Source organism: Malus sylvestris, chromosome 15 (assembly GCF_916048215.2).
Source record: "Malus sylvestris chromosome 15, drMalSylv7.2, whole genome shotgun sequence".
NCBI classification, from domain to species: Eukaryota; Viridiplantae; Streptophyta; class Magnoliopsida; order Rosales; family Rosaceae; genus Malus; species Malus sylvestris.
This window is the reverse complement of record NC_062274.1, coordinates 1,385,795-1,412,685: the sequence shown is the minus strand read 5'-3', so window position 1 is coordinate 1,412,685 and position 26,891 is coordinate 1,385,795. Positions and strand designations below refer to the sequence as shown.

Below are 26,891 nucleotides of genomic sequence, written 5' to 3'. Positions count from 1 at the left end.
TGGCTACTCCCCATATTGCGAGTTGTCCCACATTGGTGAGGGACAAGGTTTACTATGTGCTTATATGATCTTGGGCTACTTCCCATATTGGCTACTCCCCATATTGCCAATTGGTTTTATGGTGGATTCTCAATTTCATCAGACCTGACATTACATAATTTCTTGGGATATAGAAACGGCAATCAGTTTCTCAATTCACCTTCAATGGGGTCAGTTGAATGGGCAAAGCTTGTTAGATTTTATCCGAAATTGTGGTACATTTGCATCATTTAACTTTGATTTCTTTGGAGATAACCTGGCTGGAGATGGTGTTTTTGCCTAGCAAGGGATGTGCGTGTGGCCCCGCACATGTAAATTCTGCACTGATTGCATTTTGGAGGGCGGATGCGACCCAATTAAACACCTCTCTGATCGGCATTTACTTCTAGCCAACTACTGACAGAGTCATTTTGTACCCGAGGCCCTCAGTGCTGAAAGCATACTCATACTAAATATATAGAGGGCTTAAGAGAACATTTTATATATAGCATCTTTCTGTTCAGTCATTCTTTCGCTATTAGCTTTTTCTAGTTTTGATCTCGATCATTATAGCTTGTAGATTCTTAATCAAGATCATGTCGAAGGTTTTTTTTATCTCTCATCCTCCATATATCCAGTCGATTATCTTATTTGCATCATCTGTTTTTGTTTTATCGTCTGCTATTAGTTAGTTGTTGACCTACCATTTTGGTGGAGTCCTTCACTGACACCCTGCAGTAGTTCAGAACTTATCATTTCTGAGCACAGAAGTAGGAATCAAATGTGACCGTTACTTTTTGTTTCTTGCTGCAGAAAACTGTGGTGTCAGTGGAACTGATGTGTCCAAAGTGCAGGAAAAAGGTGATGAAGTTAATTGCAACCGTAGAAGGGGTAGCTTCCATTGTCCTCGACCCGTCAAAAAATACGGTGACGGTAACTGGGGAAGCCGATCCGGTAAAGATTATCAAGAAGGTGAGGAAATTAAGAAAAAATGCTGCGGTTGTGAGTATCGGTCCTCCGCAGGCTGAGAAGAAGGATGAGAAGAAGGACATTGTTCCATACAACCCAACGCCATGTCAAAGATGTGATGTTTGGTACGTGATTCCTGAACATGGTTACGGTTACTGTTCCGTAATGTAATTACTGTCCCGTGTTGTGCCATTAAATATTACTAATAATATTTGTATTAATTTCATATTAATACAAATGTTAATTTGGTATTCGGAATAGTTTATGCGGAAGATTGTTGCTTAACTAAGCTGTTTACGTGAACAAATCTTGATTACAAGTTCAGCGGGTGAAAATTTCAAGGTTACAGGGTCGGGCTAGTAGCGTACTATCACACTGACACCGTCTTTTAATTTGAAGATTTTAGAACAAAATGTCGTGGTGGAAGTGGAACTAGGTGTTTTTCTGACATAGATTTCACATTTTTTTTTTCCACAAAAATCACTAGGCTATTATTATTCCCCTGGCAGAGGGGGATTGATTGTCGGCTTGACTTAGGGTATGTAGTAGGTGTTGATGGATGTCGGTCAGAATTAACTCGGCCATATGAAAACCCAATTGTGTTTTGCTGCATTTGACAAAACGATAGTTACCACAAAAAGTCCACCTAACATATTCATCGTAGTGCCTTATGCTCGAGATTCTTAGAAACAATTATGGATGCGGATATACAATACAATAACAACCAAGTTTTATTTCAATACGTGCTTTGAATGATACTTCTATTTTTTGTATGTACTTAATTGTATAAAAACATGTATTTTAACGACTATGTATAATACATTTCTCATCAAATTTGGAGACACATTTTTGACACACTTTGACCTATGTTTTTGTGGGGTCCACTCTATAATGTATTTCAACAATACGAGCCGTCTATCTTTTAGGACTTTACTCAAAGATCATGTCTACCAAAAATCACCCAAATCCAAAATCATATGATCGTTTAGATTAAATTTGGTATTCTTTGCAGAATAGTATTTGTCAATTTTCTTCGCTACAAATGAATATCTTAATGGTTTGGATTGTCTAATTTTTTGCACGGATAATCTATGAATGATAACTTAAAATATTGACTATTCAAATCGTTAAAATACGTTACGAAATTAACTCTACGAAATTGGTGTCAAAAGCGTGTCTTTGAACCTACCTACCTACCTACCTACATACATACATACATAATGGAAGTATATAAAAATCAAATCAAAGGTAAGCATCCGTCTTGTCCACAAAATCAATCCCATATGTATATGAAACGAAAGCTCCTTATTTCCTAGGTTTTGGAGGAAAAAGACTGAAATAAATAAATACATCGTCACGTTTTCAATGAAATAAATGAACCTTCCTTTTTCATATTTTTAAATTACACATCCATCCTCTAGCATCTCAATACAATAGGCTATAAAACTTGGGCCTTAAACCACCGGTGATATTTTTGAATCATTTGGATCTCAAGGCCCAATAATTCAAAGCAATACCTAAGGTTGCGAAATACGGCTACGTGGTATACCAATCTACGTGGAGTATTCCCTTGTAGTGCGGAAATACGGTCACGTGGCGTAATTAACACTCTGATAGACAAAACAAATGGCATATTAAAATAATAATGCACAAACAAAAAGTTCGATACAGAAGACCTTAGAGGACGAACTTGGCATGTCGAACTCTGATAGACAATACTTTATACAAACAGAAACAGCAGCACCACTGGACGACGAACTTGGCATGTCGAATGTATCTCAAATAAACAAGGAAAGCAAGACGAAATATACCACGCGCGACTACTCTTGAAGCAGTGATTGTCTTCACCAGCAGCATGACCGGTTTTTCTGTTTCAGGGAACAAGCACAATTCAGTTTCAAGCGCAAAAGAAAATAAAAATAGAAAAGCCGGCATTGATTAAATGTTTCAATTTCAGATGATTCAATTTACGAGCAAATCGTTCGCTAACCTGAAGCTTGGCCTGTTCTTGCCTGTCTATATATTCAAGAAGTTCTTCCTGCCTCATTAATGCCTCGTGCAGAGCCTAATCAGGAAGAAACATACAATCACAATCGAATCATCAAATGATCGAAAATGCAAGGACAAACATAGATGAATTTTGCTTTTGCTTATCGAGTAATGTATATCTACATTTTCAAGGGTAAAGGCCAAGCAGCATATCCCTACTGTTGCAAAATTGGCACAACGACGTGACTATCAAATGAGGGAAAAATTACCTTTTTTGTTGCAATTAACTCTGATTCTAACGCATCTACACGATAAACAGCAGCATTCAGTAGCTCCACTTTCTCGTAAGGCATCTCCAGAGGCTTTGCTTGCAGCATATCTACCTTCTCCTCAAGCTCACCAAGCTTCTTCAAAGCAGATGAGAGAAGGTTTTCCCTGGATAACCCCGGTGCGGGTGATGGGGGCCGGAATTCCTCCACGGCAGTTGACTCATCGGTTAGGTCAGGAATGTTGTGGGCAGAATCAGAAACAGAGTTTTGGAGTTTCTTAGTTGCCCGCAGTGAAAAAGATTGGATTAGCGAAACGAGGGTTACAAAGAATGCCACAAGCATAGTCCAGATATTAGCAAGCATTGCATCTGTTGTTTTCCCCACATATTGTGGAGAAGATGCCCCTGCGATGTATTCCAATTGATCAATTAAATCAACTATGATTTTGTAACAAAATAATATTAACTTTAACTCTAGTAGTAGCATGGGGTTTGTAAACATTATCTCTGCTAACTATAAAACAAGTTGTAATTACACGGTAAGGTAGAAGTGTAACTAGACTTTCCAACCTCCAGAAGCAAGCAGTGCCTGTTGTAATGCTGGTTTCTTCCATCCCATATCGACAGCCTTGTCAACCATGGGAACCTGTTCATCGTACTCCAACAAGGCAGTAGCACTGCTTGCTTTACCAACTACCCTAGCCTATAACAGCATTGAAGCATATCAACTATGAGTTCAAAATGTCAATGAACTGAGATGACAATTTATAGCAGAATATATGTGTGTTCAGTAAGGCCAATGCCATACAAAAATAGAAAGATTGGTTCTTCAGTTGCATATGTTGCTAATCATTCTCAAATAACAGAAGTTTGTCAAACACAACACTTACTTCTTCACAAACAGGAGTCAACTTAGGTTGTAAGTAGTTCCTAGTTGCTTTAGGTGAACCCATTTCTTCCACTTCAGATCCAGACTCTGCGGTAGAAGTATCACTACTTCTGATCTGAGAAAAACTTTGATTTAATTCCAAAAATACTATACACAAAAAAAGGGCTTCTTATGTAGACACAGCATGATGGTCTAACAGTCCATACCATAGGATTGTGTGGCTTATCAAAAGCAATTATCCCCCCTTCACTGTTTGAAACTGTAACTATTTGTCTGAAACATTGTGTTTCACCATTAAGTACCATCTGCAAGCAAAGAACATAATTTTCAAGCCATACAATAGTACGGTTGCAAGCAGAACAAAGAAGAGGAAGTTGTGCAAAAATAACAACCCATCTAACACAACCTTCAGTATGTTTGGGTCATTCCATGGCCCTTTATCAGAGGAAATACAACCTCCCTGATCGGAACAGGTACAGCTACCGCCCATAAATTCTGGCAACTCACTGAATAAACCAAAATGTTTCCACAGTTAATAGTTATGAAAACAGAATGATAACCAACTCATGGACCCACCAAAAAATAGAGAGCATCAATCACCTTGCATCGATTATTTCAAGCAATTTGCTCTGGTACTTGTTACCCAGAACCTGCAAAAATATAACAATATCAGTTGACCCCATTGATATCTTCAGTCAATGGTAACATCAAACCTTGGGTGTATCATTAACCATACATGAATTTTGCTGGTTGTTCTGGCATCGAGGAATGCTTTAACTGTAGGCCAGAGCACCTTCCTAAAAGCATAACTAGCATTGATTATTAACATTCGGCAAAGCGTCTGCACAGATGAAATTTAATATTAGAAGATATGCTTCATATGGATTTAAATAGAATCGCCACACACACTGAAAGTGATCAATTATTGAAAGGATATATAAAGAGTCCTCATGCCTCAGGATAGTTGTCACTATCAATCTTCTGCAGCCGCTCTGTGAGATCTCGTGCAGACTTAGTAAAGTTTTTAAGACCCTGAAAGAAGCAACACGGAAATGTTAAAGTAGCATTTTTATATTTTTTGCAAAACAATAAAAATTCAACAAACACTTGAGAAGGAGTATCATGTCAAGTGAAAGCATACCACGCCTTGAACATCTAAAATTGTTGTACTTGAATCTATATGTCTCTTTGCAGCAATAGAGCAGGCAGGAAACTTAATGGCAAAACTCCTTTCATACTCCTGCACATGGTATCTCACATACCGTTCCAAAGAAGTCACTTGCATAAGCCTGTTGGGATCAACTTTCCCCAACCTTTCAAAGTAAACAGGTCTTCCATCCTTGTCAACACCATGATAAAACTGAGGGTAGTGCTTTCGAACTTCATTCAACTCACTGAACTCAAAATCCTAGAAGAAACAAGGATGTGAGTTTTATTTCAGCCGATGGGTGGCATATCAACAACATTAATCATTTTTCTAAATATGCATTGCAGGGCAAGAAAATGTAAGCAGAATTGTTCGGTAAATTTACCTCCAAAATTGTATCAGTACCAAAATCTTTCCTCCACTGAATCATATTGGCCCACATGTGCTTTGATTTCTCGATATCGAACTTCCTTGCTGTCAAAAATCTGCAACAAATAACTTCTCATTAAATCTCAAAAGGAAACAGCAAAATCAAACTTGCCATATCGAATCTTGTTCGCAAGAAAATAAAAAAGATTTCTGGGAAAATTAGCAACCTCAACAACATATGATAGTCATCATGTCTTGGAGGCAGCAAGTCTTCCGAGATAAGGGCCTGCCGAAATGCGTCAACAGCTCGTAGCTCCTCGGCGTCCCTTACATCCTCAATCGAAACAGAAGTGGACAGCCTACAACTACTACCACCACCACTCTTCCTCCTCTTCTTCTTGAGGGAACGTCTGAATTTGGTAGACGCATTAAGTGCTTTCTTCTTCAAATTCCTACCAATTCCAGACCTCCTCTCCTCCTCCGAGTTCTCAAAATCCGACTTCCTTTCCCTCCTTTCGTCGTGGCCAGAGAACCCCTCAAAACCTAATCAAACGTCAACAAAACTACCATCGTCAAGCCCTAATGCTATCATCAAAGATAAAATTTCAAACGCCCCAATCCAAAACTCTAGAACCAGCACAATTAGCACAATCTAAATTTCATAAAATTAAAGAAAATAGGAAGCAATTAACGAACAGAAGAAGAGATAGGAGTCCGTCAAAGAAGGCGGGAACTCACAAGGCCTGGCGAATCGATCGAGAGGTCCGGACATGGCGGCGTTCCGAGAGCTGCCGAAACCGGCGGCCGACGCAGACGAGAGACTTCCTCTTCCGAATTTCCGATTCTTGAAGTGAGAAGGGGTCTCCGAGCTAGACGAAGGTTCGGAGTGAGACAGAGGAGTCTGGAGCCACTGGAGGAGGCTAATTTAAGATAGAATTTCTGTAATCATGATTAACGTGGGATTTAATTTTAATCAGGTTATAATCTGGTTTGATTAAATGACGGCGATTGGAGAACGCCTCACGGCCACGGGAAAACGTCGGTAACGGATAAACTATCTGGTAGAGTGTGCCGTTTCGGAAGTCTTAAATACGCGCCACTTTAATCCAAATGGAGGAGACTGCCACGTCGGCATAAAGCGCGCCGGACTTGGCGGGAATTTAACAACGGCGTTACGACCGTCTCTTTCTTTTGGCGGTTTAGGTGTTGTTTGGGAAACAGCAATAATTTTACCGTGGAGAAAATGGTCATGATGAGTCATGAGATTGGTAAATTTGGTAGAGAAAACAGCAGAAATCATGACGCGTGTTGCTGAATAAAAGAATATGGTCTTCCATTTTTAGGCCAAAATCATCCCCAATTAAATTTCTTGCGTTTTACGTTTCCTTTTTGGTAAAGTGATATTCGGAGCAACTTTAATTTACGATCGATGACAGTAATTGAACCCACCACTCGGCCGAACTAGCCTGCCGACACTGTTATATGGATGCATGACGTGATTACATGATTTTTGATAACTTGACATGAACGGATTTACCACCAAGCGACATTCTAGTTCAATAATACAATATCATATGTAAGTTTATCTCTGCATTACATTGTTTATTAGCCTGAAACCCATATCGTAGCAAAATCCGTTACCATAGCATGAAATATTGACAAGTTCACTACCGTATAGCGTCTCGATGCAATATAAAGCAACATGAATAACCGTGTATTAGTGAAATCGTTCAATGCAACTCCTTGCATGCATCTGCATTGCAGAAATCAAGCCATACGTTGGATGGTCTAGAACTTTTAAGTGAGAAACATTACAAGCGCTTGGACCAAAATGGTTTAAGTTGGCATGGAATCACACATGCCATCATCAATAAGGATTCTAAATTAAGTGGCAGAATAATTTGCAGAAACCAACAAGACCCATTACATTGCGAGTAAGTTTATCTATAGTCTACATATAATACATATAATTATTTACTATATTCACAAGCTTTTTACATCATATATATATAAGAAGAGCAGAGATGCATGGCGGATTGCGGGTGCAGCCGATGAGCTTATCAAACTTCCAAGAATGCTGTCTGTACAATTTTAAATCCCTACGGGCGATTCTGAAACAAAACTGAAGACGTCAATTCGGCTTGCAGTTACAGTTGCACTCAAAATTTCGACTAGTTTGGGGACAATGGCAGGCGTCTTACCTGTCATGCCAAGTTCTTTCTAGCACGAAGTTGGAGGAGCTTGTCCCTCCACTGAGCTGGAAGTGAGCATGAAAATGTATATGTAAGATTCAAAAGCTCCAACAGCTTTGATACAAACACAAACAACAACAAATGAAAGAGCACCAACAATCACAGAACTTTGATGGGCGAAAAAAATACTATACGGACGAAACATATTTACCAGCATCTCTATAGCGTTCCTCAACTGCAGCAATAAGCATGTTGCGCACGAGATTAAACTCCTTCGTTTCAACACATGGTTGACCATTTGGCCTGAAACCATATAAGTTTCAATTAACTCTATTTTACCGAATGACAAATTTAGAGGTAGGTTCTACCTTGCTCAGATTGAAATACGCATAAATTCAAACACCTATCTACATGAATTTCTGAAAGACTGAACATGCATTTAAGTTCAACTTATACAACCGATTACATCATCTGATCAGAGTCAGATTTCATTCCCTGAACAACTCACCTGCTCCAAGACCAACCGTTACATTATCTGATCAGTCGGCTTACATTCAACTCAGGAACAATCTCTTCGAGATTGAAAATAAGACCCACGTCTAAGAGATTCAATACTTACCGATCCAGTTCAGTAAATAATAATCCATCTGAAGCAGGGCCCTGAGTTGAGAACTTTCCAGATTCGATAACTCTCATTCCATCACTGTATGCCAGGTACTTGTTGACCTGTATGGGAACCTGCACAGAACGTGGAAAGCATACAGTTGATCACAAAACAGGTATTAAGCATTTAAGCCCGTCTACCCTTGTAGATTACTATATATATTCCCACATTTCTAAAAGTTCAAAGAGTTTTAGCAGGAATTTTAAGCAATCTACTTCTATGGATTCAGAAAGTAGATCTTAAGAGCATAGTTTGTACCTTGCATCGTACAGCAATGTTGATGGCATCTGAAGGCCGAAGGTCGAAGCTGACACATTCTGTCTCACTACCTGCCTGTGATCACTTCTAACACAGTGTCACTATACACTAACCAAGCAACTTTCAGAATTTGATTTTCCAGAAGTAATTCAGTCCCTCCCCGCTTTCCCCCACCCCAAATGACAATAAAAGAATGGTAACAATAAAATTAGGGAAGTGTTATTGGCACTCCAAAAATCTCATTCTACACTCCTCACAAGTGTATTTTTCTTTCCAAATATAGAAAGTTTGGAGTGTAGAATGAGATTTTTAGAGTGTCAATAACAATTCCCTAAAATTAACTATAATAACAAAAATTAAGCCTTATGAAGTGTGAAGGTATATGCCTTTCTGAGGTATAACTGAGCAAAATATGCCTCATGCACTCTCTTGGTGACTCTGACAAGTCGGACCTGCAGGGATCGAAAACAAACAAAAACAATCAAAGATCACGAAGAATGTACATTAATGAACAAGCATTGTCATATTGTACAAGGAGGAGGACACAGACATACCTCATAACCCATCTTGTCAATCATCTCCCTCACCACTTGATACATAGTTGGCCTAGCCTGCAAACCAAATACCAAAAATTTATAGATTTTTAGAATATTCCTACATTAACAAATATATTGGCAAGGCCTAATTTTGCCCACCCGACGACCGCAGAAAAACAAAATCTTAATTCAAATGGAAGGACAATGTAGAAAGAAACCATACAATAGGAACATTGCGGACCGCTGCCATGAGCAACACACTAGGCATCTCCACTGCAATCAAAGGCAAACCCGAATTCAAATAACTTTCTAAGGTAAATTTCAAAATAGAAAACTTGTAATGTTGGAAATTATTAGTTCAGGATAACATACAAACAATTATTGGGAGAAGAAGACCGGTCCCGTCTTCCATCTTCAATACAATTGCAGGATGCGGAGCATAATCGGGGAGATGGCCCCCCTGAGGATTGTTATGGACACACCTCATGTGCCTACCATCCCGCATTTTGATCATGAATCCATCAATTCCGCTCTTCACCTCGACTACACCAAAAACCAAACGCAGAGACTTATTACTCAACCGTTCACAGCATACATCAAATATACAAGTAGTTTTACAAAACTGTAATCATTCAGTCAGGTGCTTCAGATCATTGGCATTTCACTTATAAAGATTCATAATTCAACCGTAAGACGGAGTTAAAGGTTTACATAAATGAGGAAACTGATCAATAGCGTACCGGCTTCGAGTACGCTAGAGTTAACATAATCTTCATCATTTTCATTGAAATTCTCCGCCATGCTTCCGTTGCCATCCGACGACGAACTGAAAATGCAATGCACTCTTGACCATTTTCTAGCATTTCGAGAGCGAGAAGAAAAACCCGCCTTCGTGATGCTGCCGCTGATCCCTCTGAATCCAAGCCTAGCCTTCACCAAAGGGCCTACCACAGGCAGAGTGTCAAACCCCGATTGTTTTGCGCGAACGGTGGGGCAAATTACCGGCCCTTGCAAAGTCGCCATCATATACCTTCTCCAAAATCCAACACAACAAACAAATTAAAGATATGCTGTTTGGTTGCTGAGAAAATATATAAAAATATTGGAAATTTTACGTTTGATTAGTGTATGATTTCATAATTAGATCATGTTTTCGTAATTAAATCATGATTTAGTAAAGTAAAATGGTAAAAACTAAATTAAAAATCCAGTCTCTCACTCACTCTATTTTAAATTTCTAACACCTCGTAGTCAGCTCGAAGTGTTAGAGATAATTATCAATCACAAATAACCAGACCAGAACAAAAAAATCAGACCTTTTTTTTTTGTAAATAAAAAAGATCAGACCTTTTTAATCACCGATCAAAGCTTTCTTAGCCGTCCGTTTTCCGGAACTCGTCTTCACCGATTCTCCACGGAGTTTCAAGGATTCCGAAATCCAGAAATTAAACTCCTGAAATTAACAAAGATCTGAATCCAGAAAAAAAAAATTGCGATCGAATGATCCGGAGAAAAACAGAGAAATGATCAGTGGAGTGAGAGGAAGGCTTGTGGATGAAGAAATTGGAGATTATTAGGGTTGCAGAACATAGGAGGAATAATTGGAGAAAAAATAGGGAGAAGGAGGATCGCAGAAAAAGGAAGGGCGAGAAAGATAAGAGATTTTTCTTCCTCCGTATAATAATTGTCTTTATGAAGAAGAAAAGTACTTGTAGTGCTTGAGGACAACATGAATCAAGTATGTTTTTTTAAATTACGGTTCTGTCCTTGTGGGTTTGAGCTGGTTTATCAACTCTAACGCAATGTTGGCAACATTTTCATCTAAAGAGAAATTTTTATTATGCTTCAGTGTACCGAAAAAATAGTTAATTTACAACAAGAAACCAAATCTAACGAGTTAAAGCATATCAAGAAATTCATAAATAAAATAAAATAAAATTTTAACGATAAAAGATTCATCATCAAATATATTTAACACACTGATGCATTTTAAAAACTTCTTCTTAAACTTTTTCCTCCTACTTTCTTATGATCGTTTTTATAATTTTGGTTTTGTCGAGTCATGATCCAAATTGTCACTTTTGTAGGTCATCTCTAGAGGTTAATTTTGCAAAATATTGATGATGTTTAACAATTTAATTAATTGTTGTAGCTTCAATTTTAATTAATAAGTTGGTAGCGGTTTACTAAATGAGGAAAGGGTATTTACGACTTTCGAGCGGAGTGGATAATACCTGTCTGACTGAAAGTAGCGGCTGCGCGCGTAGAAAGACATAAATGCATGGTCTGAGGTGCAACACTGCCGGCGGTCGACGAGATCAAGATTCCTGCATGACTGCCACGTGTGTTCATTCTTCAGGGGTGATCTGGATAAGGCTCTTTGTTTTGAGAATTTTTTCAATGTGATCAAAACACGTGTGGTGCATCACATGTTTTTATAGAAGTGGCTAGAAATTTTATTTTTTAGGTTATTAATTTTTTAACACATATCTCCTTATTTGTATAATAACACCTAATATACCACTCTATGTATTGATCAAACTGAAAAATCTCCCCTTTATCATACTCTATTTCTCCCTCAAAAATATCAAATTCTGTTTTCTTTTTCCCCGAAAATATCAGTTATATTTCCTTTTTCTTTTTCCCTTTTTACGTAATACTGATACGATTTTCCTTTTTTGGATATAAAAATGGCAACAAATGTCACATACCAAATATTTGATGAGACCACTAACATAATAGAAAATGTGATGTTCCTAATTAATTATTCCATATAAACGGTGGTTTTGTCATCCTAGAGTTGCAACAAATGGCAAAAGTAATAGCAAAATTATAATGTGTTATCATAAATGATTCGACCATATCAAATTCTTTCATCACCATCAAGCAGTGGAGAAATTTTTTCAATGTGTTGAGACAAGGTTTGGTATACTAAATATTAAAATATAAGATCATCTTCAAATGAGATGTCAAATAGGATTAAAAGATATTTAAGTGTTCTTCAATGGATATGCCATATATGATGTGGCACGTGAGACATTTGATTCCTTACTTTCTAGCTTCATTTTTTTACAATGAACAAAGAAAGAGTCAAATATATTTAATTTAATTTTTAGTGCATGGGTTCAAATATATTTAATTTAATTTTTACTGCATGGGTCCCATTAACAACCAATAGAATAAAAACTAAAACTAATTTTGATTATTTTTTAATAATTAATGTAACTCTAGGTCCAATAAAATAATAAAATAAATATTTGACACATCCATTAGAAAAGAAGAGAATTCAGCACTTGTATTTAATTTGCCACATCAGCCATCAAATAAAATTTTGACATACTATATTTGACATCTCCTTTGGAGATGCTCTATGTGGTTAAATTTTTTTTTCAAGTATTTAACCACTTAACTATGACGCTGGTTTACCAAGCTGTGCTCTATACACTTTGAAAAATATCTCCAAGTGATGATAATATTGACTATCCTACTTATTATTATGGAATGAATTAAATTTTAATATTTGTATCTATCTACAACACTAATTTAAAATTTAAATTTATCTAATAATAATGAATATAATGGTGAGCAAAAAATTTCATGTGGTTTATTTTATTGAGTTTGTTTGAATGGTTTAAGATTTTTTTTTTAATATTATGAGAATATTTTCGTCGCCGACAAGGGGATCAAATATGAATAAAGGCATGTTAAAATTGTTGGAATTGATTGACGTTTAAAAGTTTCGGTAGCTTATTGTGAAACCAAATTCACTTATATTTTTTAGTGTAAATAATGTTTTTTTTTTAAAACTGATGGTATATAAATAACAAGAAGAAAAAAAAATTGGCATAGTCAATAAAAGCTGGCAGTTCGTTTTGACGTGGCGTCATGGCAAAAACCCTTTAATTAATTACAGTGTGCTGCTGGTGTGCTCATGGTTTTTATCATATAATTATATTAAAATCTTTGTCCGTGTCAATGGAATCGGGTGGGCTTCACCTTCTAGTTTCAAAACAAAGCTATTATAATAAATAAAGAAATAAATAATAACAAAAACCCATTTTAATATTGGCAGAATTGCAGGAGTCGCATATTTTAAATATGAAAATGTTATTAAATTAGGAAATTGTTATTAGAACTCCAAAATTTTCATTATACCCTCCTAACTTTCTATATTTGGAAAGAAAAATACACTTGTGAGGAGTGTATAATAAGATTTTTGAAGTACCAATAACATTTCCCTTAAATTAATAGGGAATAAAAGAGACAACTTACCAGGAAAATATTGTTGTACACTAGTATTAGTTTAATAATAACGATTAATTAAGAGGCAACTTACGCCATTAAATAATTGATCCGCTAAAACGTATGAATTGTGTTTTCTTTTTGTTCACGACAAGACAGAAAACCTTAAAAAAAAAAAAATTACGTCATAATATGACAAGTAGAGATGGCGAATCAACCCATGAGATTGTTAATAGATTAATTTGATTTCATATTACACTATTATCACTTCTATGAATCTCAAATCTATATTATAGTAATATTAAATTAAACAAATTCTAAGAAGTTCATATTAACAACTCAATAAATTAATTTGTCACTCTAATCACAAGAATTAGGAACTCCAACTATATCAGCAACCGTAAGACGTTCGCAGATGGAGAAACTTTTTATTATGACCGGAACACGGATGGTATATCATGTATTTTTTAAGTTATTAACTTTTTAACACATATATCTCACTATTTATATAATAACACATGATGTACCACTTTATGTTCTGATCACATTGAAAAATCTCTCTCATAGATGAAGCGATTGCTCAAAAAGTATTGGACCTAAATTGTGTGGCTTTTTTCAATATCTGAAAACTAACAGATAAATATTTGTATGAAATGTTAAAATGTCCAACGTCCATTGGAATTTGGATATCGTAAAATAATAGAAGGCTAGCTGGAATTGATTGAAGAGGCTGCTCGCAAACTGACAAACTAGCGGCCTCTCATTTGAAAGTAGATTTGTTTTCTTCTTAGAATTCAAATATGACAACCAATATATACTCCTACCACAATCTTACTAGTGTTGCGAGTCCGTAGATAATAAGTTTGATATTAATTATTATAGTGCTAATAAGAATTTTGAGAGAAAAACCAAATATTAAGAGAAAATGCTACAGTGATCATCACTTACTATTATGATATAGTAATATTTATCTCCACTTGTAAATAAAAGTTTTTAGGTTTGATTCTTACCAAATACGAATTTAAGCCAAATTATGATGAATAGCCTTTTATGAAGTATAACCCAATTCGCCAACCGAAGTATTAAAAAAATGCTATAAAGATAATCTACTTGAATCATTATAGACCATAATATCGTTTACTAAAAAAAATATAGTAAATGATTTATGCATCACATATATCAAGAATATTAAAATTGGGTAAAGAGGTGGAAACATATAAAATGGGTTGGGCGGCTTTGATGGACAAACCTGGAGCCCGAAACCTGAACGAAGCTTTGGGGCCTAATTGATGCTACCAAGTACCGAGGATTGAAGTAGAATATTAACTTTTATTATTTTATTAATGAAACTGAAATAAAATATTATTTTGAGCATCAATAAATTGCATACATAAATTATGTGAAACAAGGTCCCCTAAGGCCGAGGAGGCATGATCTATAAATGGTACACATAAATTGTCAATGGATCAAACTTGGTCCATCCATGAAAGCTTAAGGCGAGGACCAAATTTGCTCCATAAAACTAAGAAGGGATCGAAGATTTTATTTTTATCCGGCTTCAAGGAGGATAATGACTTCCGCACACTTTTTCTTCTCTTCTGCATGCCTTTGTTTTATTCCTTTATTCTTTTTTGGTTTATGGAATCCGTTGCCACAAATAAACGAAGGTACTGTGTAAGGAAAAAAATGCGCGTAAATCACTTATCGAAAAGAATAGCCAAGTATTTAGTTGACCAAGACTTTTAACTTGATTATATGATATTGACCATATGTAATCATACGCATTAATTTAAGTCCCTCCACCAAAGTTAGGAGTTGGCCAAAGGCTACCACCGCCATTGCCGCCACCACCGCCGACGTCACCAGTCACATAAGACATGCATGACAGTGGCACGAGGCAGAGCCCTCTACTTATGAGATCTCGCTTTGTCTCTCCATTTCCATTGATCTCCGCCATGCCCTAATCATCATTACTAATTAGTAGGATGTCATATAATATCTAAACTAAATTATGAACACAAATATACAATTATCTAGCACTGAAATATATTGTACAACAATTTTTCACAAAAAAAATGCGTGTACGGCAAAAGACTAAAAGTCTAAAGAAAAACAAAAAAATCTTCTAAAACAAGAATTAAAACTAGTTTCCAACCATTTTTAGGCATTTTAATCAGGGTTGGTGTATGGGATTAATCATGAGATTATACTCACATGAACTCCAAATTATAAAGAAAACAATAATGCTATTCTTACTATATTTTTGTACCACAATTGTATACCACCTTATGTGGTATCTGATATGGACAGCCACATCATCTAAATTAATTCGCATTTAATTTCAAAATGTTAATCAATAATCAATAAAAAGATTGTTAATTAAATGATGATTGTGGTATACGAGAAGTCTCCTTCTTCCACCTAAGATTATTTAAGTGTTTTTGTCACAGCCCGTCCCAGAATTACTAAATACCGAGGACGTGAAATTACAAAAACGCCCTTAAACGGGATTAAGGTGCGTAAATTTGGTATTTGTTTTACACTAAGATCTTAAACTAGGGTTTAGATTTACATTTGTTTGGTCTAATAATTTTGTATTGGACTTAGGTGGGATCCCCACCTCCTGAAATCCTTCCCCAAAACCCGTAGGTTGTCTCTCTCCCTCTTTCTTCCTCATCTCTCCCTCAGAAACACTCTCTCTCTCTTACTCTCGAACTCTCTCAAGCTCTCGGACAAACACCAAGAACAACCACAAACGTGCACCAACGTCCAATCTAAGATCATCTTCGTGATCTTGGGAACTTCACGAGCACGGGGGTATAAGTTTCAGGTAAGTTTCATTTCTGAAATCCTAGTTTCAAAACACCCCGTGAATTGACACTGTTCACGAACTTAAAATTGGTTGTGTTTTAGGCTAAAGCAAGATCACCACGAGTCTTAGGAAGTCCTAAGGAGGCTCGGAGTGCCTCGTTTGAACAAAATGGACGTCGGGATCGTCGGGTTCGAGTTTGGCCGAAATTGAGGAATTTTGGAAGGTATGATCTAGTTGTTTTTAGGCCCTAAAACCCTTCCAACGTGATAGTACATGTTAAATGCTTCATTTTGGTATAAAATGCGAAGAAATTGGTTGAAAAACGAAGGAGAATAGTGGATTTGAAATTTTTCCAGAAACCGGCGAACAGTCGCCGGCGACCGGCGATTCGCCGGAGAAGACAGGGAATCTTCCGTCAAGTTTGACGGAATATTCCGACGCCGTTAGTTAACTTTAACGGAAACCGTTAGTTTTTAACGGAATATACTAGGATTTGACGGAATATTCCCTAACGCCGTTCACTGTAGCCGTCAGTGTGCATGTCACGTGGCCGCGCGTGGGCCGCGCGTAGGTCCGTGCCACGTCAGGCGCGTGGGGGCGCGTGAGGACTCCAAAAATTATTTTAAAAATTTGGGGATGATCCTGAGGTTGTGTAGGTCACTGTGGTATATTCATATACCCAATTTGAGCATCGTATGAAGAATTAATTACCTAGTTTGGTTTAGGTGCGTTAAATGTGCGTTAAATGATTGTTTTAAGTTATTTCACTTCTAGGGGAACTTTTAACGAGGACGAGCACATCCAGGGGCGTCAAGGGGGTTACGACCCGGCGACATACCAGTGAGTGGGCATTTGTTTTTATATATACCTATATACTCGATTTCCCCAGAAATCAAATTTAAATGAAAAGTATATTGAAATGAAATGAAATATGATGTGATTGCCATGCATAGAATATTATGGATATTATGAACTGTCGTATGATGCATATATGTATGATGGTGCTGTGGAAGCACAGGTAAGTATTTAATTAATATTATGATGATGATGATGATATATTGAGCTCATATCCTGCACCATGGTTTAGTGCTTATAGTATTCACCGCATCGCACGCTCGCCTTGGATCCAAGTAGATGCTGGTCGTACAGTCCACGCGGAGTGGGTACGACGGGCCAGTCGTAGAGTGTTAGTGAGATTATGACTGGTGGGTGACCTTAGGTTATTGTATACAGATGATTGATGAGAGAAGCACTAGAGCGAATATTACCATGAGTCGTTCAGACTACATTAGGTAGTTCCGACTTATGTGCAGAAGGCCGGACAGGTCACGCGGAGTGACTCCGGCAGAGAGTGAGATTGATAGATGTTGAGCTCTAGGTTCAATCGTTCAGGGCTATTAGAGGGCCTACGATTGATTATTTCTTTTACCTGATTATATTATGTTAATGCATTCATACTAAACTGTTGAAATTGGCATGGTACATTCTTTATTGAATCTGTTATAAGATTGATGATTGAGACAGTTGAGATATATATGCTATATACTATTTTTCTGGGAAAGTATACAGGTTTTCCAAAAAGGGGTTATAATTGTGGATTTATGAAATGATTTGGAAAAGCTTATTTTCGCCCACTCACGTTTTCTGTTTTTCGCCCCTCCAGGTTCTAGTTGATAGTTGAGGCGTTGGTGGCCTACGAGGACTGCTTCGGCGTTCTGACAGACTAAATAAATGTAGGATTCACCCGAGGGTGTTGTAAAATAGTTATGTTCCTACTTGACTGCACCTAGATGCTTATGCTCTGTTTATGTGTGTTTAGTACACTCTTATGCACATAGAATGCTAGGTTGTAAATAACTGAAATTAGTGGTTTTCGTTGACTCGTATTTTATTATTAAATCGTTTCCGCTTGCGTTATGGTTACGTCACACTTACGTGACGGCCAGCACGTCCTAGTCTTCGGGTTAGGGTGTGTCAGTTTTAATTAATAAAAAAATTGAAATTAAATGATGTAGCATGATAAATAAATATAGTATAAAATTATGGTAAGAATAGCATTGCTTTAAAGAAAACCCTAACTACTTACCCCTTGTAATATTGTTTTAGAGGTCTTATTGCGTGATGACTTCATGTATGGGACGCTTAATGTCTGCACAAAACGTGTAAAATTAAAAGAAAGAAACATTACAAATAGGAATTAATTTGTTTCAATAATCGCACTTTCTTTCCTTTCCTTTCCCTTTCTTTATCATGATTCAATCCGTGACATATACCAATCAGGCATGCAGAGTAATACTGTGAATGTCGTGATTAGTGAATGACAAAACATGATCTTTAATTAGATCCTAAATCCAAATTAAGATAAGATTAAGTCAGACACGAAAGGAGGAATATATTTCGAGTGACTAAAAGTTGTTTCATTTTTTGTTCTTTTAGAAGATTGATGAGACCCATTTATTTTCTTCTTGATATCATGTTTAGTTCAATCCAAGTAGCCACATGGGCATGAAAAAGACCAGACCAGAGACAAGACCATTTGTGTACTGCTACTGCATGATTAATTTGCAAGACAATATGGATCGCTCATACATACATACATATACATATACATATACATACACGCGCGCGCGCACACACACACACATACAGGTCCTTTATGCAAAAGGATTTCTATTTTTTGAAAAAACTGGGATTAGGTGTAGGGTCTACTTCACATCGAATTTCAAAGATCTGAACCATCTATTTTGTAGTCTCGATCCATAAATCATCCTTGCAAAAATTCAATTCAATCCGGGACCATTTGCCTATTTAATCATCAAGATCAAATTTCATTATTTGTTATTTAACAAAGTATTCGTTCCTTTATTTGAATCCAATTAGATGTCTTAAATATTTCCAATTTGGCTAATATTTTGTAAGGATGATCTATAATGTACAACTTGAAAAATAGACGGTTCGGATCATTAAAGTTTGATATAATCTGGACCCCACAACTAATCCTCATTTTTATAAAAAAAAAAAAAAAAAGGGATCCCTTCCCTTAAAGGCTCTTTCTCTCTCTCTCTCTCTCTCTACGTGTGTGTGTGTGTATATATATATCTATATATGTATGTGTATGTATATGTATGTATGTATGTATGTAGAGAACTTCCAAGAAGAAGAGCCAATTTTACATATCCTATGTATATTCTTCTTGATATGTTTATATGTATCGATCTATATATACTACCTATGAATAGAACACTATGTCACTCAAAAATCAAGGAAAATGTTATTATACTTTTCATGCATAATTGAATGAAAACATTAAAAAAGAAAAATCTTAGGTATTAAAGTAATTTCGCCCAATTTTTTTTTTGATGTTTTTTCTCTTTCCACACTCACATGTCATCAAAACATGTCATTGTAGTATAGTGGTAAATATTATAGTTTTTCTTTTCTTTTTAAAATCTTTATGTTACACACACATAATATATATATGAGCTCCATCTAGTATTATATAAGATACGTCTCGGAAAAGTTCACTTAAAGAAGAGAGATCATAAAGCTTCAACTTTCAAAAGAATGCCAAAAATTAAGAAACCCTAGCGGCTAGGGTTATACATGCATGTACCATACGTACGAAGAACTTAAACGTATATACTTAGTACAGTTGGGATAATTAAAGCATATTAATCAAACCTTAATTAAGATTAAATAAAACACACAAGTACGTACCTCGACCTGGTTTTGAAGGAATTTGATGTATCCGATAGCCTCCATTAGTACAGATGCTGTGTCTGTCTGCAGTAAAATGGTATAGATTTGCTAATTAAGTCCTGTACTTATATAAACAGAGAAAACAAAGGTTTTTCTTTTTCATTGTATTTACAGAATAAATTACCTTGCCGAAAGGTGCTACCAATTGCTGAAGAGCTGCGATTCTATCTCCTAATTTTTCCTTCCTAACCTGTATTATAAAGCAAATAATTTCCAGGTTTTGTTTGTTTTTCGCAAAAAAAAATAATCTCAGCTTTAGAAGTTGGCTACCATAACGATGAATAATATTACCTTAAAGGGTGGGCATGAATTGCGCGACTCTAATCGCGATTTCTTTGGTGCAGCTGCTTGAGTTGCTTTTGTCTCAATCAAACTGCCGGGTCTCTTCACTTCTGTCATTTCATTGTCGAAAGACGATACCTAATTTGAAAATTTTAAATTAATTAAGAGTAAAGACTGTTATAATCAGATGTTAGTTGATCACCAAAACCAGTCTCTGAAAGAAAGAAAGAAAAGCCTTCTGATAAAGAAGATGCACACACTGTATAAAGTTGAAGCTACCCCCCAATGTTACAAAAAGGAGAGGTGCTTAAATGTTCTTTTGGTGCCATAAGAAAATAAAGATGTTTAGAAAAAAAGTGTTTTAACTTTTGGATTCTGCTTTATTTGTTTAGCAAATTATTACAAGGTTGCTTCACTACATGTATAACAATCCCATAAGACTAACATATCAGTTTTAAGGTTTTAACTTAGGGTAACAGTTAATGTCTCACTAGCATAATAACAACTATTTTAATAATATAAGGAAAGACAAGATAGAATGTTACGTGTGAACGTTATTACATTACAAAAACAACATTTGATTAAAGGGTACTATTAGTACCTTTGTTTTTAATATTACTGTAGATTAACAATAAAAAATATCCTTAATTATCGAATTAGCTGGGAAGGTTTAAGTAGGGTAATAGTTAGTCGCTGCTAAAAAGAATTAGAAGAAGAATACCTTTCCTTGGTGCATCTGTTCAAGAGTACCAAACGAGTTATGCCTTCCATTGTATAAGCCAAGAGTATCATGTGAATTAGTAGGCGTAGTACTAAAACTACTACCATCCCCAGTACTAAATCCTGCAGAAGCACCTAAGAGATCCATGGCCTGCAATTTCATGTCCAAGCTAGAGCTCGAGAGTGTAGACGAAGATAACGACCGGTTCAAGTTGGAAACGTTGATGCTCGGATAGATTTGGCTGAAGTGCCCGGCTGATCTGCTAGGCATCGCCAACGGCACACCTCCCATTAGATTAGAGTTGTGGAGTAGATGATGATGATCATTTGAGTAAAATTGCTGGTGATCTCTAGCTGATGGTGGAATTTGATGATGATGAGAATTAATAGTACTATTCATTTGGCATCTAGAAGACAATGTCTTGAGCAAGAGCTTGTCACTGAGATCATTCATGATCATTTGATCTTTTTGCTCATTTTTCATGAATTGGAAATATTGGTCATGATCAATGCTACTGCTCGACGTGGCCGCGGTTAGCATTTCTGTTAATTTTGGGAAGGAACTGTGATGATCTAATGAGGATGATGATGAGAGCTCTTCTTTAATTTTAACAAGGTCATGGGCAGATTGATGATCACTAGTAATATTAGTAAGCCAGTGAAAACCCAAGTCCGGAACCAGGGAACTGTTGAGGGTGTCCAAGCTTGAATTTGGTAATGAGTTACCACTACTGCTCCTGCAACATTTAATTAACGTTATCATGAGAAACTTAAGTAAAACGAAAAGGAAAAATCCCGAAATTAAGTTTCTTCTGCATTTGTTAACTGATGTAGTACGATGAATTTATAATTATAGAGGCCGAACATAAAGTTTTCCATAAAATATATTGGTGCAAGAGCGATGAGATCAATTAATGTGTACATTTCATCTATAGTAAATAGGTTTTTTGAGAATTAAAATCAAATATTCCATGGTAGAAAAAGCTTCATAAAGAACCTATAAACTAAGCAAGCAAATTCGAGTTCTAACCATGTACTTCCTCACTGATATGAACATCAAATACCAAAAAAGGAAAAGGATGAAAAGAAAGATTCCAGCTTCTCAAAAAATTTCCTTTACTAATATGGTACTACGTATGAGGTATATATGAAAAAACAGATGTTCATTAACTAAATATTTAAATTTCTGAGAGAGAGAGAGAGAGAGAGAGGAAAGAGAGACTTACAAAGTGGTAGTAGGGGTCCAAGCAGGCTTGGTTCCAACTGCATAGCAAGATGGGGTAGTAGCTGCTAAAGAAGAAGACCTAACAAGATTCTCTTGGAGCTGATGATGTTGTTGGTGATGGAAATTTGCAGACTCCATAGTTAATGATATAATTGTTTTTTTGTTTTTTTTTGAAAAAGCTTGAAAATCCCAAGATAAGCAGTAATAAATTAAACCTAATTATAGCTAATTAGCTCCAAGAATCTATCACTCAATTCGAAGAAAGAAAACCCAGTTATTCAGGTGTGACACCCACATACCTTGCTCGGTTTGCTTTTAGCTAAGCCAAGCCACTTTTCTGAGTTTTCCTCTTTACTCTTTCAAGTTTACATCCTCATGTGTTGATTAAAGTAGCCTTGAAAAGAAAGAAAGAGCGTGTAGTTATATCATCTCCTTACCTCTCTCTCTCACTTTTTTTATTTTTTTTTTATTTTTTTAAATTCAATCCTCTCTCTCTCTCACTCTCTCTCTCTCTCTCTCTCTCTCTCTCTCTCTCTCTCTGTAGCTAGGCTATATGTTATTTTGCACTCTCTCTGCAATTACAGGCGGATGATTGTATATTTGTATACTTCTTCTATGCCATGATGAAAATCTCTGCCTTCGATCCCAAGGCTGTCAACCAGTTCTGAGAAGAGAAATCATATTAACCACGCTCTCTTTCTCTCTCTCAACCCCACATGTCAATGGATGATGGATATTTATACACACACACACACACACACACATACACTCACATATACCCCATTTGGCACGGTCGGCATAATCAACAAATAGGAGTTCTCTGCAGTGAACCACTCTTCAATGTCCAATGAATGCTATTTAGGTAGGGGTGGGCACGGTTTGGTTTGGTGCGGTTTTGAGTGAAACCGAAATCGAAACCGAATTTTTTTGCGGTTCGGTTTGGTGCGGTTTTGAAGCCAAAACCAAAATGAAACCAAACCGTTTGGTTCAGTTCGGTGTGGTTTCAAATGGTTTCGGTTTGGTTTTTAAGAAAAAATGTACAATTTGCAATTTAACATATTAATAAGCATTTCCCAATAGCAATAAGAAAAAGACATTTGTTATGTAAACAATTAACATGTTGCATGCAGTTGTGATGTTAAAACATGTTTGTGCAACAAAAAGGTGTCCCTCACCATGTTTATCATAAAACAAGTTGAATAAATTTAAATTCATTAAACGTGAGCGAAATTTTGATACTAGAATATGTGATATCATGCTTCAAATAAGTGGACTTCATTAGATCATTGTTCAACTCTTGATAACAAGATTAGTCCACCCTTGTACATATATGTGTGTGTCATGGTATAAAATAACAAAGGTCCTTCAAGTTAATGAACGAAAGAAAGTGATGAATGATGATATTCTAGTGTGGTTGAGTCTCATACTAAGTGTATGGATTCTAACAAACAACCAATTAAAACATGAAATATAATATGGACATTTAATTAAATGTTTATTAATATTTGCGGTGCGGTTCGGTTTCGGTGCGGTTTTTAAAAGCCAAAACCGAAACCAAACCGTTTTCTATGTTGCGGTTTGGTTTCAAAACCGCAAAACCAAACCGTTCGGTACGGTTCGATTTGGTTTGTGTTTCGGTTTTGGTTTTCAGTTCTAAGTGCCCACCCCTATATTTAGGCTCAAATTTCCTATCATTAGTTATAAAAAAAATAAGTTTAAGGACCATATGTATCAATTCTATAAAAAAAAATATTGAATTTGACAATAGAAAGCTACTCTTATCACAGTTTGACAACATATAGTCCATACATCTTCAATTATGAGTATGTGTCTAAGCAATGTAAGTCAAGATTAGCATATTATTGTGTATCTTGCGATATCAATTGCTTAAACATATGAAAATTATTAATTGTATGTAACTTATACATTGCGAAAATCATCACAAGATGTAAAATCGGAAAGCGATTATAATGTAATGTGAGGGTGTGAAGGCAAAAGAAAGTCACACGTTGGTGAAAGGAGAAACCTTGTAAGGGCTTATAAGAGGACTAGTCTCTGCGTATTTTCAATTGGTTTTATAGTGGGACCTCAACCTTTATGGTATTAGAGCAGGATGACCCACATGTAAAGCCTAATGGTCACACGTGCTCCACATCACCCTGTTTGTGTTATCCACGTGTTTGACTTGAAATTTGCCACACATGAGGGGGCATGTGAGGATGTGAAGGTATAAGAGTCCCACATTGGTGAAATGAGAAACCTTGCAAAGGATTATAAGAGGTTGGGCTACTCCATGTATTGTCAATTAGTTTTATGATGGAATCTCAACTTTCTTAAGATAATTCCTCTAGAAATTTTATGCATATGGTGATGGCGGATTGAGGATTAATTATTTAGAGTCGTTCTCATATTTTGTGTGTTCATGTTGTGAACAAAGAAGTGAAGATGCAAGAATCAAATATAATTAATTGGGAATTTCATGAACCAACAATAGTAAGAAGAAGGTACCAATTACTGAATGTTCATATGGATTATGAGTTTGTATGTTATAGGAACAATTAAAATAGCTCATGATTGTCGAGGCAATCAATGTTGCTTAATAATAATTTTGCCTTTTGGTAAAACTATGTCTTTTGGGTTTTGAGTAATGCTAGGGAGATTAAATTTGTAAACACAATTTGCAAACTAAATGATGTGTCATCAATAGGAATGAACGCATTTATTAACTCTTAAGTACTAAATCAATTATCAACTTCCCATGTCCTTTAGTTTCTAAAATTTTATCAACTAATTTAGTCTCCCTAACATTACCCTTGGAATTTTGGTGGTAAACATCACTTCCATTAATTAACGTGCATATCTTGGCGGATGGTAATCTTCAAGAGGGACAAGAGAGGTCGATGATTGCAACCTTCCCTCTTTCTTTTTGGTGTTTGAGACGCACACGCAGACACAAATCTAGTATTTTGATTAGAAACATTGTGTGATCAACTAGCTAGCCTTTAGCTACGTTGAACGCAGATTTCTATCACAAGTAGTCCTAGCAAAGCCAAAGACATAGCTAGTGATGGCTTTCCACACTTTTGAATGAAATAGCTAAGATTTCTTTTTATCTTGACAACACTGATAGAACCGCACGTTGCATGTGGCCCTTTTGTGTTTATACGAATCAAATTAATTACAATTATAATCCTTAGATTATCCCCTTGGAATTAGCGTTAGATCAAGTAAAGAGGGAGTTCTGCCCCCGAGAATCCCTTCTTCAGAATAACTATGCGAATTTAGTTACTTTCTCAGTTCAACATTCTTGTTCTACCTTCTCGGATCTTCTTATAATTTTATAATGTTGCACAATGATATGAACCATATAGTTTCAAGGCCAATCTGTAAAGATCAACTCTGCTAATTAAATCAAATGTGAAATTCTCTAATCATCTAGCGGTTATGCAATAATAAACGAACCATGTTATTCAGTTAAACTTTAAAATTTTGACAAAATGGTAAAAAAAATTCTGATTAATTTTTTGCAAAAGTGATGTTTAATAAAAGGTCAAATAGAAAATAGCAGTTTAAATTATCGTGTAGCATGGAAAAATAAGAATAATAGTATATCAGTAGCATATACCGTATATAGTTTATGGTTAGTCAAATGTGTACTGATGCTTGTCCCAAAAAGAGAATTCCATTTATGTGCAAGTTCAACGACAGTACAGTTGCTTCTAAGTTGTGGTCAATACGATTGGTCTCTACTTTTTAGCTTTTGTTCTTAGATTTTTTAAAGCAACTTTGTGTTGCATATGTATTGGAAGCTGAGTAGGTTAGACGAACATTGACGATCGATCACATCAGTTACAATTCAATGATTTGTGCAGTTCTCTACAGATTGATATTAATTAGGATATCTATATGTATATAACTTCAGTGTGTATATACATAGAACGACAGAAGCTTGTCAATGTAATGAGCCAAAATTGGATACAGGTTAAATGCCACATTTAACTGGTAGATGCTAAATTGAATAAATATTATTTTCGCCATTCTCCGGCCCAAATCTTAGGTAGACGAAGCAAATGTGAGGTAGGCAGGGGCAGGCAATTCATTCATTATTCAAGAGCAGAACATTATCAAACTTCAAAATATATATACATGTGTATGTTATATATTCAAAATACTTGTTTATGATGGTTGATCTAGATCAGCATATAAAAAAAGTGTAATCTAATTAATTGTTCAATCATATCTCCTAGCTGCTAGTGGCAAACAATTTCTCTAACCCAAAAAACTCTTGCCAGACAAAATATAAATATTTGATGTACATGACTAATTGTCTGCTACTTTTCAAAATAACAATAAATTTGAGGTTATATCTCTGTACATGTAAGTGTGAACAGATGCAATATTAGATATGTGTGTGTGTGTACTATCCGCAAGTGCATGTATGTGCAATGGGAAGAAAGAAAGCTAGCTGCTACTTCTTGTATCTGGACCGAGCTAATTATTCAAGTACTGCAATGGGAGCTAGGTTTACACTAGATTAGCCTCACTAATTAAC

General features: G+C 36.0%; 4 protein-coding genes and 1 long non-coding RNA gene across 9 annotated transcripts; 2 read left to right on the top strand and 3 right to left on the bottom strand.

The window, feature by feature from the left end:
• Positions 1–113: 113 nt before the first annotated feature.
• On the top strand, positions 114–1,272 carry LOC126601897 (heavy metal-associated isoprenylated plant protein 2-like). Its single transcript, XM_050268661.1, has 2 exons — positions 114–623; positions 832–1,272. The coding sequence occupies exons 1-2, from the start codon at positions 615–617 to the stop codon at positions 1,156–1,158; spliced, it is 336 nt and encodes a 111-aa protein (XP_050124618.1). The 5' UTR covers positions 114–614; the 3' UTR covers positions 1,159–1,272.
• Positions 1,273–2,346: 1,074 nt separating this feature from the next.
• On the bottom strand, positions 2,347–6,660 carry LOC126601892 (phosphatidylinositol/phosphatidylcholine transfer protein SFH8-like). The gene is made up of 14 exons (XM_050268655.1): positions 6,388–6,660; positions 5,877–6,192; positions 5,666–5,765; positions 5,275–5,541; positions 5,088–5,165; positions 4,870–4,974; positions 4,734–4,783; positions 4,540–4,639; positions 4,340–4,438; positions 4,135–4,248; positions 3,815–3,947; positions 3,246–3,649; positions 2,978–3,052; positions 2,347–2,855 (listed from the first exon to the last, which is right to left on the bottom strand). The coding sequence occupies exons 1-14, from the start codon at positions 6,419–6,421 to the stop codon at positions 2,832–2,834; spliced, it is 1,899 nt and encodes a 632-aa protein (XP_050124612.1). The 5' UTR covers positions 6,422–6,660; the 3' UTR covers positions 2,347–2,831.
• Positions 6,661–7,484: 824 nt separating this feature from the next.
• On the bottom strand, positions 7,485–10,991 carry LOC126601896 (bifunctional nuclease 1-like). Of its 2 annotated transcripts, none has more exons than XM_050268660.1 (11): positions 10,647–10,991; positions 10,040–10,329; positions 9,672–9,842; positions 9,523–9,572; positions 9,318–9,374; positions 9,150–9,215; positions 8,764–8,838; positions 8,461–8,579; positions 8,053–8,144; positions 7,851–7,906; positions 7,485–7,771 (listed from the first exon to the last, which is right to left on the bottom strand). In XM_050268660.1, exons 2-10 carry the CDS (start codon positions 10,323–10,325, stop codon positions 7,854–7,856), a joined length of 969 nt encoding a protein of 322 aa, XP_050124617.1. In that variant the 5' UTR covers positions 10,326–10,329; positions 10,647–10,991; the 3' UTR covers positions 7,485–7,771; positions 7,851–7,853. The 2 variants fall into 2 exon arrangements, with proteins under 2 accessions (XP_050124617.1, XP_050124616.1); XM_050268659.1 differs by having other exon boundaries at positions 7,485–7,760.
• Positions 10,992–14,850: 3,859 nt separating this feature from the next.
• LOC126606017 (transcription factor bHLH110-like) lies at positions 14,851–23,053 on the bottom strand. 4 transcript variants are annotated; one of them, XM_050273480.1, is made up of 8 exons: positions 22,341–23,051; positions 21,116–21,851; positions 20,404–20,532; positions 20,237–20,302; positions 20,071–20,136; positions 18,440–18,502; positions 15,308–15,501; positions 14,851–15,211 (listed from the first exon to the last, which is right to left on the bottom strand). In XM_050273480.1, the coding sequence occupies exons 1-7, from the start codon at positions 22,475–22,477 to the stop codon at positions 15,331–15,333; spliced, it is 1,368 nt and encodes a 455-aa protein (XP_050129437.1). In that variant the 5' UTR covers positions 22,478–23,051; the 3' UTR covers positions 14,851–15,211; positions 15,308–15,330. The 4 variants fall into 4 exon arrangements, with proteins under 4 accessions (XP_050129437.1, XP_050129436.1, XP_050129435.1 ...); XM_050273479.1 differs by having other exon boundaries at positions 15,323–15,501; XM_050273478.1 differs by lacking the exon at positions 14,851–15,211 and having other exon boundaries at positions 15,217–15,501.
• LOC126606019 (uncharacterized) lies at positions 15,998–16,373 on the top strand. Its single transcript, XR_007617094.1, has 2 exons — positions 15,998–16,056; positions 16,149–16,373. It is a non-coding gene; the product is annotated as an uncharacterized LOC126606019 (long non-coding RNA).
• Positions 23,054–26,891: the final 3,838 nt, after the last annotated feature.

Bases quoted from the DNA above. Each gene is read 5' to 3' on its own strand.
- LOC126601896 (XM_050268660.1), bottom strand. From the start codon at position 10,325: ATGATGGCGACTTTGCAAGGGCCGGTAATTTGCCCCACCGTTCGCGCA. The intron at 8,145-8,460 runs GTAAGTATTGAA...ATATGGTTTCAG, and splicing joins TTATTTACTGAACTGGATCG to GCCAAATGGTCAACCATGTG. The intron at 7,907-8,052 runs GTAAATATGTTT...GCTCACTTCCAG, and splicing joins GGAACGCTATAGAGATGCTG to CTCAGTGGAGGGACAAGCTC.
- LOC126606017 (XM_050273480.1), bottom strand. From the start codon at position 22,477: ATGGAGTCTGCAAATTTCCATCACCAACAACATCATCAGCTCCAAGAG. The intron at 20,303-20,403 runs GTAATATTATTC...TTTATAATACAG, and splicing joins ATTCATGCCCACCCTTTAAG to GTTAGGAAGGAAAAATTAGG. The intron at 18,503-20,070 runs GTACGTACTTGT...CGTTTTGTGCAG, and splicing joins TCCTTCAAAACCAGGTCGAG to ACATTAAGCGTCCCATACAT.
- LOC126601892 (XM_050268655.1), bottom strand. From the start codon at position 6,421: ATGTCCGGACCTCTCGATCGATTCGCCAGGCCTT. The intron at 5,766-5,876 runs GTTGCTAATTTT...TATTTGTTGCAG, and splicing joins GACTATCATATGTTGTTGAG to ATTTTTGACAGCAAGGAAGT. The intron at 5,166-5,274 runs GTATGCTTTCAC...TGCTTCTTTCAG, and splicing joins TTTTAGATGTTCAAGGCGTG to GGTCTTAAAAACTTTACTAA.